We start from the raw sequence: 12,414 nt of genomic DNA, 5'->3' as shown, positions 1-12,414 counted from the left end.
GTAGTGTAACATTGCAATTTATTTTAGATGGCTTTTCAAACTACACTTAGAAACACTTGGGTGACACTTAGACTGTGTCACCCGCCTCTACTGAAATCTACCTGGATTTGGTGAGGTGGAGGGTGGTAATGTCAAGACCTGGTCACATGTATGAGTTGTGGTGCTGGTGATCTAAAAGTGTTTAAACCATAACTGTGTCTCAAACAATAAATTCTGGATACTAATATCAGGGATTAAAGTTCATGTATCACAATTAGTTCAAAGGCGAGGAGACGGTGAGAGGGACTGAACTAACAAGCTCGTTTATTGTTAGAAAATCTGTAATAAAAATAAAAAACCTCGTAACAGGAGGGTACAGAGGAAAACATGACTGGAAACAGAAATAAACTGAACAAGAATTTAAGGGAAATAACTTAGAACACAAACTAATGAAAACAAGACAAATTATATGAAACCAAAATGCAACCCTCTAAACCTAAATTACCAACCAGGAAACACTAAAAACTAAAAAGGGACAAATGAACACAAAGCACACCAAACAAAATGAGAAACATGAACTACTAAGCCAGAATGAACACACAGGAAAGACTAAGGAAACTAATAAACAGAAACACACCAAACCTCAGACCAAAATTGCTAGAGTCCAATTCACAGGAGCCAGGATCACTCAGATCAGGTAAAGCGAGGGTTCAGTGTGTCGGTAAGGAGAGAGATGAGGATCTGGCAGGGAACTGTGGGGAAAGCTGGACCTAAATAGTGAGGGGAACAGGTGCAAACGATGAGGGATAATGAATGGTAAAGCTGAAGAACAGGACTAGGAACAGGAAGTTTGAAAAAGGGGCTACAAAATAAAAGTGCAAACGGAGGAAGTGTAACTGGGGGCCAGATTGTGACATCATGTCCAAGCACTTCATGCTTAATCTGTTCAACTAGACCTTAACAAAGGGCAACAAACAGAGAAAACTAATTTAATTTTCTGAAATTAGTTTTGTACAAATATTAAATGGTGTAATTAACCACAGACCTGTTTCACTGCAGAATGATGAACAGACTGTGCAATACTTCGAACACAGTGCAGGTGACTCAACTCCACTCCCAATCAATAAATATTGCAACCCTAGCTCTTTCAGTGGGAAATAAAAAAAGTTTATGTTTGAACTGTAAGGAGCATTGACTAAATATTAATCTACAAATTCTAGACCATTCAGGTGGAGCAATACAGGAAGCAATCCAGCGGAGTTACTGCAATAGCCAGAGGAGTTTAATGAGTTAATGTAATCTTAGACAAAGTTAATTGTTTAAGATGCTAAGAAATTTACAGGTAGCTTTTTAAAAAATGTTAGTATGGTTTTGTTTATGGAAATTCTTGTTTATCCATGGGTGTCTGCCAGGTCAATGTTAGACAGATTATTCTTTAATGTTCTTTTTTTTCCCCCGCTCTTTAGTCAGGTCCAGGCTGGATTTAAAGATGATCACCGACAACAGACTTCAAGAATTTGTAGTAAGCAACCAAGTAGTAAGAGGAGAAGTGGGGAGCAGAGCAGCCAGGTGATGAGGGACAAGAAAGGGAGTCTTCTTCAGGAGGGGAAAAATAAAATTATACTGGGCAGTGTGAATTGTATAGACTCTTAAGAGCACAGACAACAGAATATGTAACGATAAAAGTCATCATTATCATACCATATTTACAAGTCTGGAGATGTTCTCCTTACTGAAAGATCAGAGGCTGCAGTTGTACTTGTGGTGTAACTACTGTGTAACTACAGATAAAAAGTGAGTAAGAGGCACAACTTTAAACCTATCACACCTACTGTAATATTTAATTTATCAACAATTTGTCTACAATGCTAAGGTTTAACTGATTTAAATTGGTTTTCATGCAAACACAGTGGTTCCCCGTTCCCGGCTATATGTCGAAGTGTCTCTGGGCGAGACACTGAACCCCTAATAGCCCATTCCCCTCCCAAGCTGGACAGGGCCCAGTCCAAGCCCAGTAGAAATGGGGGAGGTTTGCATCAGGACGGGCATCTGGCGTAAAAACTGTCCCAAATCAACATGCAGACAATGATCCGCTGTGGCCCTGAACTCACGGGATAAGCTGAAAGGACCAAAATAAATAAATAAATATATAAATACAATCACAGTGGTGACACATGTTGGTGTATCGCTTAATAGTGACATCTGCTGGATTTCAACAGGCAACTTGGATAAAGCATGTGGAGACTGAACTTGGTTCATCCTATCTGACAAATGGATGAATGACCATATTTATATAACCAGCTGATAATAAAGTGCTAACTGAATGAAAGAGAAGTGTATATATTCTCATTAGTTTGATTACCAAAAATAACCAAATAATATTACTCTGACTAATAGTATGTCAAAAGCAGAATGCACAAAAATCTTTTTTGAAAGGAAGTATAAGTGAGAAATGTGAAATCAAAATGACTTCTTTGTTAATATAATTTATGAAAAATAAGTGGTTGTGAAAGTGGGAGTACTTGTGTACTTATGTGGGGGGGGGCTCTATGGAGCTTAAAATAAGTTAATTAATGCAAAAAAATTTAATGAAGTGTCCTTCAGAAAGGAATTTGAACATAATTAACACAAATGAAAACTGAGCAAAAGTGAAAACTGGAAATGAAAACCTTATTTGGCGTTATAAGATTAAAATGATGAGAGTTTTCTCGATGGTTCCATAAATATCAGTGGATAATGAAATATAAAATGCAGTGCGTCTCCTTCCTATTTTAGACATCTGCATGCGCCCATTTTATATTCTGTCTCTTTAATACAACTCCAATGAGATTAGAGAGATATTGGGCAACCTCTTAGCTTTTAATGTCAGGGACCTGTTGTTCTGTGCTGCTATGCTTAGCCCGCTAGACCAGAAGTCCTACAGTTTCTTTTTCAATATATCATTTCGCAGATGCACAGCAATATACTCGAATTAAACTAATGCATTATTAATGCAACACATAGAAATAACCCTCACCCTAACCTCTTTTACAAAAACTTTTCTTTTTATAGTGACTGGAATATTACATAAACATGTGACATGGACATGCAGTATGTAATTGTACATCGAGTAAAGTAGGTTTATTATATTATGCATAATGACTAGTGCAGCTGCAATATTATTGAGTAATCAGCATTATCTAAAAAGGATTTAATTATAATAAATAAGAATTTAATATAAATACAAATATATATTAAATTAAAAGAAAAATTAAATATGCATACCCATCTGTGACCAGCTGGAGGCACCTGAGGACAAACAAACTTAGATTCTACCTCATTGGGAATTACAGTGCAGGAAATAAAATTTTAAAGGCAGATTATTAACACAATAGCACAAATAGAACAGGATGGATGCCTGGATGTGTCCCGCTCTACAGTAGCACTGCATTGACCCGTTATCCTGGTGGCAGCATCATGACCTTCCCATGTTGCACTGCTCCTCTGGCCCCTGGTTCTCTCCTCTGCCAGCCTCACTGAACATCAGAGTGAGAGTCCAATCACCCATGGGCATCACCCAAGTTGTGCTGGTCTCCTCCTTATGTAATATAACAACACTATGTGCAGTCATTTGTAGTTATTTATCAGTAGCAGTGACACATGTTACTGTAAATGTACCACAGTTAGCTAAAAGACTCATTTGCATCTCATGACCCTTGATAGATAATACAGTACATATGAACTGCAAAGAAATTATATAATAAAGACAGGATACAGGCATGGAGAGAAATGAGAAATGAGAGGCCATTCTCCTGCATCCCCTCTATAACTTGATAAAACAGATTTACATTGAATTTCCCATAAAACTGAAATACTGTCACTGCCAGTATTGTATGTATTGTAGTGCCGCTAAAGGTCAAAGGCCACAAAGGTTTTGTTTAAGATTCTGTTGAAACACACAGTTCATACTAGTGAAAATGATACCAGGAAATGCTATGAGATCATGTTCTGCTGTAAGGGCAGAAGATAAACTCTGAGGTCATATTTGTCATTATGACTAGACTTGTGTGTGTGTGTGTGTGTGTGTGTGTGTGTGTGTGTCTGTGCACGTCAGTGGCAGCAGACACAATGTATGAACTTGATCCTCATCATGGGATTACAGTACTGTAATCTCTGTAATCGTCCATGTGGTAACATTTACCATCATATTATCATCATCATCATCATACTAGTGAAGCATAATCCCTTCTTCATTTTGTCATATGCAGCCTTTTGGCGCTAAATAAATAAAGATGTAGCAAAAGAATAAACTCTAACAAAGCTATATGAAATGCAAGTTTTTCATGCTTGTGTTTCTTTAAAATTAAATGTAATTCTATTTTTGTATTTTGTTAGAAAATATATTGTACACACAGAGATATATGAAATAAATTTTCAATTAAAAGTGTAACTGTACCTATGTAAATTATTTGGCTTGTGCTACCAACCACTAGTGAAACCCTGGTCACACCTTCACATAGACTAAAAAAATATAAAAATAAAGTACATCATGAAAATAAAACAAATGATTTACTCTGAGATAAGATTAAATAAATGATGTCAGTTTTGGAATGCCATCCAGCTGTTGTTCCCGCTGGGTTGGAAGGTCAGTTGTAGTTGGTTTGTTGCTCTGCAGATGTAGGGGATCAGGGGATGAGTGCACAATAGCAAACTCCCAGCTGCGGGGATTATAGTGTGGTGTGTCCTACAGATTAGCTTAAGCAGTCTACCAGTCATACTACTCAATGCTGTCACTCAGCTTTTGTTTACTGACTCCATTTGTTTTTACTTGTTGATATACTTTGTCAGTTATCAATGAAATGTTTCATCCTAATGAAAGGAAAGTTCAATCCATATTTGTTGTTGTTATTTTTGGACCCAGGTATTACAGCTGTATAAATAGTTGGGTGCCGGATGTGTTATATGTGTTATAAATAGATGTTATAATTAACATGTGATTGGGTTTGATCCACCTCTGTGAGCATTAGTTGATAAACGAATGATGCACAAGTTCTTCTGAGTACTTCTTGAAGCATGACTTGTCTCTAGGGCATGTGATTCTGATTTCTTCAACAGCAATGAATCACTTTAACATTTGTATATGTTAATCCTCAGTTTTTTCAGCCATAATGAAATAAATCATGGTTCACAAGTAAAACGGAAACGGTTTCGAATTGATGAGAATGACTTTAAAGTTCCCGGGAAAACAATGGTGAAGAGCAGTAGTTTTAAATTTTCTTGTCCCATTTTGCCCAAAGATATATCTGATAAGCTCAGCCAGTGTGTAACTGCATCCAATAATGGATGGGATGAACTTTACTAGAGAAAAAGACATAAGACAAAACCATACAAGGTCTCAATTAAATTATGTTTTTTCTTTCAATCAGTTGTTTGTCACATCTGCAGTCATACTACAACCAACTGGTAAGAAGTAAACTGGATGTTTCAAACCTTCATCAGTTAATTTTAGATACGTGTTTGTTTTCTTGCTTGTTTGTGTCTTAGCTAGATTTGCTGGAATTTACAGTCTCAACTGAAACACCTGATGTATACAGTGGGCTAACAGGTTTTTGTGATAGTAAATATTAAAAAGATCAAAATTACATCTACTTATTATTCCTGACTGACAGTTTTTAAACCAAGCCATCATGTCAACTGGATTTCATTCTTCTTCAACCTCCACATAACTAAACCTGTATGACAGAAAACCTTTACCAACAAAATACAGTACTGTATATTTTATAGCCTATCTGACATTTTTAAATAGTATGGTAATATTTAAAGTAGTAATGGCCTCTGTTGTTTTTGCAGGAATCTGTAATGTAATCTTTATTCCTCTATATAGCTAATAATAGACAATGTATATCTCTTGTAAACATCTTGTAAAAGAAATGTGTTGTTGCATAGTTTGGGGAATAATGGGGAAGTAATGCATAAAGTCACTATATTAAAAATCTCTCATTTTACTTAAATTGCATTGCTGTAAAAAATGCATTTATTTGTGATCGTAGTCTACACACTATTCATTTAGCACAATGTTCACATTACTTTACCTCATCTTGGCGCTGACGCGAAACGTCATTACGCATTCATTTCAGGGCCAATGACAGCACAAGGGGGCGTAAAGCGGTCTCGCGCCCGGTAAAAGGGATTTGACAGTTTCAGTTCTCGAGCGGATCCTCCAGTTGACTTCCTTAGTGGGACAGAGACCATGGCGGCAGCTGCTGCTGCCTGCGGTCAGCACATCGTCACAATAACGGCAGCCGTAAGCGCCAAAAAGACGTATAGTAACAGCGAACACGGACGGAGGAGCCGGGAGAACTCTCGCCGGAGGCAAGCTGCTCTTTTGTTTCTTAGTAATATCTCCCTAGACGGACGGCCAGTCCAAAGCAACTCGGCTGAGAATGGGGGAAACCACCGCCACAATGACACCGACCTGGAGAGAGCCGAGTCCAGCTCTGCAGCAGTGACATTTGCGGGCGGGTTGCGCACAGAGATGAGTAACAATAACAGCCACGAGACAATCCCCAGTTTGTCCCCCTCCGTGAGCTACGGGAATGTCAGTCCGTCTTCGGCACCGAAGACGGGACTTCTTAGCGTCCCGCCCATCCTCGTCCTGCCGTCCGACACGGAGTTCAACGATGTGGGGAGTGCGGAGGTTCTGCTGGAGTGCCGCAGAGGCTCGTGTCCTCCTCAGGGAAACAGTAACCTGCTCTCACCGTCCCCGTCCAACACCAGCCTGCTGCCGTCCCCGCTTGGACCACGGAAGTCTTCCACACTGTTGTCCGTTCAGAGCTGTAACTCTGTGTCCTCAGAGCCGCGGCAAAGGTACGACACAGACGACAGTTTTGGTGTTTTTTGTCTGATTGGGTGGGCGTGGGTTTGGTATTTTCCCTGAGACCACACTGCTTAAAGCTCCTAACGGCACCGAAGGGGGAGGGATGTTGACATGGGTTCACACACTGATCGGTAACGTCAGTTTTACCTTTAGTTCAGACTATTCACAGGTTGAGAGGCGATTTGACATCAAATCTGATGCTGTGATGTTACTGTCTTGGTTCGTGGTACTTTTCTGGCGAGGTTTTATCTCATAATCCTTCCACGCAAGCTTAGGAGTTTGTCCCAGGTCGTAATACAACGTTTCCCCAAATCCACCGTTTCTTCTATGCCTGAAGTTAGGAAATGTGTTGAGTCATGTCTTGCCGCCCACAGATGCTCAGGTGAAGGTTCCTCAGAAGAAACTCATTTATATGACCCAGGAAAAAGACCTTTGGGAGGTGGAGATGATTTAAAAACTGATCATATCAGCTTTTGTTAAAGATGGCTGTGCCGTGTGCGAATAGACCACGGTTGTCCTGTTGTTTTAGTATTGGTAGTTATTCAGTTCAGTTGTTCTTACTTTAGTGATTATTTCTTTGGGTTCATATATATATGATTTTATATATATATATATACACACACACAAAGTGTCGGTTCTGGTTTTCTCAAACCATATTTCCGTTTTGCCTATTTGGTCTTTAGTTTTTGAGTAATCGTCTAATCCTTAAAATATGAGGAAAAAAAACTTCAATTCTCGGATTCCACAGGGGACAAAATACTTGTTTAGTCTGACTAAATGTACAACGTCCACAGAAATTCATGTTATGATCCAGAAAAATACAAAGTATTTATATTTAAGAAGGTGAACACAGAGATTGTATTTTTTTTTTGTACTTTTACATTTAGTCTTGTTTACTTTGATCTGATCAGAACAGATAAATATATCTATTTATAACTTAATCTTACAGGCCTGATATTTTCTAGATAATTTCATGAAACTCGTACTTTTATAAATGATAAATGTTAGTTGGTGTTTAGCTCTTACTAACAAGGATTTTACAATATCAAAAGAAAACACACAACAAACATCTACCACTTTTGTTTACTCTTGTCCCATTTCCCATGTCTAAGATATTAAAAAGTATATTTGTGCTGTCTGCCGTGCCATGGACTGAAACTATATACAGATCGTTATTTTGCACTATGATGATCGCACACAAGAATATTTTGTTTCATGGTACTACTAATACATAAACGGATTTATGATTTAAGATTTATAGTGATACTGGCGACAACCGAGGGAGATCTACAGTAACTACAGCCATATGTGAAGTTTCCATTTTACAAAGTTTTGTATTCCTCTCTGGACTCTAAGTATGTGTTGTCCACGTCTCTTCATCCTGGATCTCGCCCCGAATCTGTCCTTTGTTTTTCTAATTATATACTTTTGACGTTTTAGTGAAAGTTGCACCTCTTTACAAAATGCTGGTCGCTGGCATATTTGTTTTGGAAAAAAAATTGTTCTTGTGGAATTTGGTGGGTTGTCTTCCTCTGAACGTCCAGGTGTCAGTTGTCCAGTCCTTCTATAGTGTCAGAGAGTAGAAATGTGTGCCACTCGGTGGAAAAAGTGTATGTAGGTCTTTAGGTGTTTCCCCTTGTTTGAATTGGATCAGCAGTCTCCGCTCAATATCTCTCAGCCTAACTGTGCAGTGGACGGACAGTATCAGGATTTTACTGTCAAGCAAGTTCTCAAATATGCATACTTATACTCAGTCTGGGAAACATTGGTATAAGGATATCTGTAGTTTGTTGTATTTGCAGTCTAACATGCAGTGTAACCTTTGAAGGTCGTAGCCAGCTGGAGAAACTGGTGGCTTTGTGGGGAGGAAGTAAACTCAGGGGTGGTTATGAACAGCTAACAGAACACAGCTTTTATCCATGGCACAGTAACCTATAATCTTCTTCACTTGGGTGTTTACTGTTAAAGTCAGAATATGGTTGGACTTTCTCTTCTAAGAGGCAGAAAGTCAGACAGATAGGAAAACAGAAAAATGCAGCAGGAAAAGAATAAATGATAAAATCTGAAATATTTTAACGTCTATGTATTTGCTGTGGCTTTGTAAGGAAGTAAGTGAGGGTGCGTGTGTGCTTCTGAAGCTTACTCATCTTGAAGCGGTTCAAACATGCTGTGCCTGTGTGAGTGCTGATGGACGGATCAGCTTTGTCACCATGTTGGCAGTGTAATAAAGCCAGCGCATGTCAGTCCTGCAGCGATAAACACTGCTTAACCTATTTATACAGATAACAACAGGCTGGGAAATTACCAGGAGATAAGAGCTCATCAGTCAGCCAGTTTCAGCAGCCACCAACTACTGTACCACCTGCAGCTCCTGCTACTTCATATAATTTACTTACTGTGACCCTGCACATACAGAATTTTATTGGATTTCACAATAGTGTCAGTGTTACTAATAAACGTCTTTAAACATCAACTGCTGATTTGTGACAGGTAGAATTTGCAGTGTGTGGTTAAAAAGTAGTGTTGGGGTTTGAAATTATCAATCAACCAGTCCCTCGGTCAATCATCTATTTATGTTGTGCAGTTCAGCAATAAAGTAATTTATAGTGCTAGAGAAACATAAAAATCATAATCTTGAAAGAGAATATGTTCAAAAAATATTGGAGACAATTAAACAAAGATAAAAACAAATTCAAAACCTTTATTAAAGCCTAAAGATAACATTTTTTATACATTGTTTATTACAAATTGTAAAATGTAAAAAATGTAGCTTCACAGTCAGAAAAAACAAAAACACCTTGACAGTGAATGTTGCAGCAGTAAGGAGTTAGATGTGTGTTTTCTCCAACTTTGATGCCAGCAAATAACAATAATGTTAAAAGAAATGCATTAGATGTACTTTGGCTATTGGTAAATTATTGAATTTAAAATGTTGATTAACTGGACATACTGGACATATCATTGCACATATGCATAATCTAGTATTCATTCAAGCCAGAGTATAAATAATATTTTATATGTGTAACAATTGTGGGGGGACACTTTTAGTTTGACGTTGGTCTATGTGCATGTTGACGGAGGGGAAAAAACCACCCACTTAAAAACTTTTTGAGCAGCCCTGTTGTACAAGAACATTGTCCCCTAACTGTCCCCTTCTATAAAGATGTCTGTAATTAAACAGTAATTATATATTCATACTAAAATACTTACTCGAAAAGTAACAGTGGCTGGAAGAAGCTGGTTTGAAAGTTATTAAGCTTTCATCACATCCCTGCTAAAGTTGGCTGGTAAAAGAATGACACTGTGTGATTTTGGGGGAAATGAGCTGCTGTAGCTGATAAGTAAACACACAGATGTTGAATTTCCTGTGCTGAATGTTGGGTCTCATGTGGCTGTGTTTAAAAGCAACCGTCTCTTCACCTAAGCACTTCCTGGCATGATAAAATTGGCCATCCTCAGATACTCAGCTCAGTCGCACTCTGTCTGCTAACAAGGCTTGGTGTGTGAAGTTCTGCCAGCCAGCTAACCAGCCAGCCAACCACTTCATTAGCCCACTAAGTGAAAGCACACTCAGTCACTTCATGACACACACATCAACAGTTTAGCACTTACAGTACATAGACTGAGTGAGGACACACGGCTAATAATGGACTCACTCTGGCTGCTTAAGGAACTGAACTTGTGACAGCCACTGATTACAGGTTTGATTTCAAGTCTTCAGTGTGTTTAAAGAGACATTTGAGTCCTGCAACTCCCTTTATGCATGGACAGTTTTAAAATACTGTCTTTCTAATAAAATGCATTTTACTATGGCATTTCTGTTTTAATGCAGGTAATTCCTTCAATCCACAAGTACATGCTCTTGCAGGAAACAAAACCTGATCTGTAATCTGATGGCTTTGACTTTACGTCCGTGTGCACTAATGACACATCTGAATATCCTTTTTAAATTTACAATGTATATTGTAGATTTTAATGGGATTTGAATCCTCAATCTTGGATCTCACCTCACATGCAAAAACCATCACCCGCTTACGATATACATTAAGTGCTGGTTAAAACTGAAGTGAACAAAACAGTTTGACTGATATGATACAGTCTGCAACATAATGTTGTCATTAATCGTTATGCAGTTGCATACTAATGTGCATTTTAAGATTGATGTGTTGCTTTGGGGAAAAATTGATAAACTGCACAAAATGGAAAATGAACAGAGTGATTCATAATGCCTAAAAGAACAGAGGCCTAAAATCTGAAAATTATAAAACAAATTAGTCTTGTAAAAGTTGGAAATTGGGAAACTTATGTCAGCCTGGGAAAGCCCCTTATTAGGCAGGCTGTAAAAGGCAAAAGAAACACAACCATTTATTTCAGGACACTGCATCAGTGGTATGATTGGTTGTTCAACATAAACTCTATATTTAACTAAAATCATTAAAACAGACTGATGACCTGACCTGCAGCTTCAGCCCAACAAATTAAGGTGTGCCGCTTGACTGTATTTAGTTTCCAAATGGTTTCAATGATTAGATGTCTGAATGTGTTGTACCACCCTTTTTTTATTGACTGTGAGCCCGTCGTGCAGTCCTCTGAACTTTTGGATAATGCAGCTGCTTGGTACAACCATTTTCCTCGCTGCTCTATCTCCTTATTTATCTATTTCCACCAACAACATGTGTTTCCTGTGAGGGTGACTTTAAATATGAACATTATAATTTAAGGGGGCTTTCCATTTGATTACTACACCACAGACAGTGTTAACTGGTCGGAAACAAACTGGCAGTGCAGTCTGACCTACTTTAAATTTTTTCATTTGAAATTATTTTATTAAAGCTGACATAAATATTTTAAAAACAGCATTTTTCATGGTTTTGTTTTAGTATATGATGTTAGCGCTGATGCGTATCCGTTAATATGAATGCATTACCATTCAGACTTGTGCTGTGTTGAAACTACTATAAAAATATTACTAGTTCTGTATTTCTAACCAAGTAAAAGAGATTTCACAACTTTTACGAAAAGTGAACAGAGTGGTCATTCAGATGTGAAGCTGATATGCTTAGTTGCTGTCAAATTATTGGAAAGCAGTGCATGTCTAAAAGCCATTCTAGATGTTTTTTACCTGCAAAGCTTTGATATAAACTAGCAAACATAGTTGTTGTAAATCTTGCACCTGCTGTCCTCAGTAGTCAACCTGTGTGTGAGACCTTTGCATAAACAATCTGTGATGGAAACAGTGTCAGCTTTATTTAACTGTGGCATTTTTAGCCAAATAACACATGTAAAAGGGTTTTTTTTATATAAATTATAATACATTTTTTAAAATGAATAATACTAATAATCCTTCTTTCAACTCTCTAAATTAGCTAGGATTTCTTGACCCTCCCTTGAGGAAACATTGCATTGGATATTAGCAGGTTGCCACAGTTTAGGTATTTAATGGAAAACATTGAGAAGTAACTAGAGCAAACTATTGAGGTGGTTTATATTTGTGTTGGCTTAACCGCTGAGTAATGTAGCTGCTCAGGTGTCGTGTCAAGGGAAATACCAAAACTGCTGACGTACCTAGAAACCATGTG

General features: G+C 37.9%; 1 protein-coding gene across 1 annotated transcript in view; it reads left to right on the top strand.

The window, feature by feature from the left end:
• Positions 1–6,182: 6,182 nt before the first annotated feature.
• The window catches only part of cables2b (Cdk5 and Abl enzyme substrate 2b), a 36,763-nt gene continuing 30,531 nt past the window's right edge, over positions 6,183–12,414 (top strand). The window contains exon 1 of the mRNA XM_067528568.1: positions 6,183–6,825. Coding sequence (XP_067384669.1) covers positions 6,209–6,825 — 617 coding nt within the window. The 5' untranslated portion in view covers positions 6,183–6,208. The remainder of the gene's footprint in view (positions 6,826–12,414) is intronic.

The sequence above is a fragment of the Channa argus genome, chromosome 13, assembly GCF_033026475.1.
Source record: "Channa argus isolate prfri chromosome 13, Channa argus male v1.0, whole genome shotgun sequence".
NCBI classification, from domain to species: Eukaryota; Metazoa; Chordata; class Actinopteri; order Anabantiformes; family Channidae; genus Channa; species Channa argus.
This window is presented reverse-complemented; position numbering and strand designations above follow the sequence as displayed.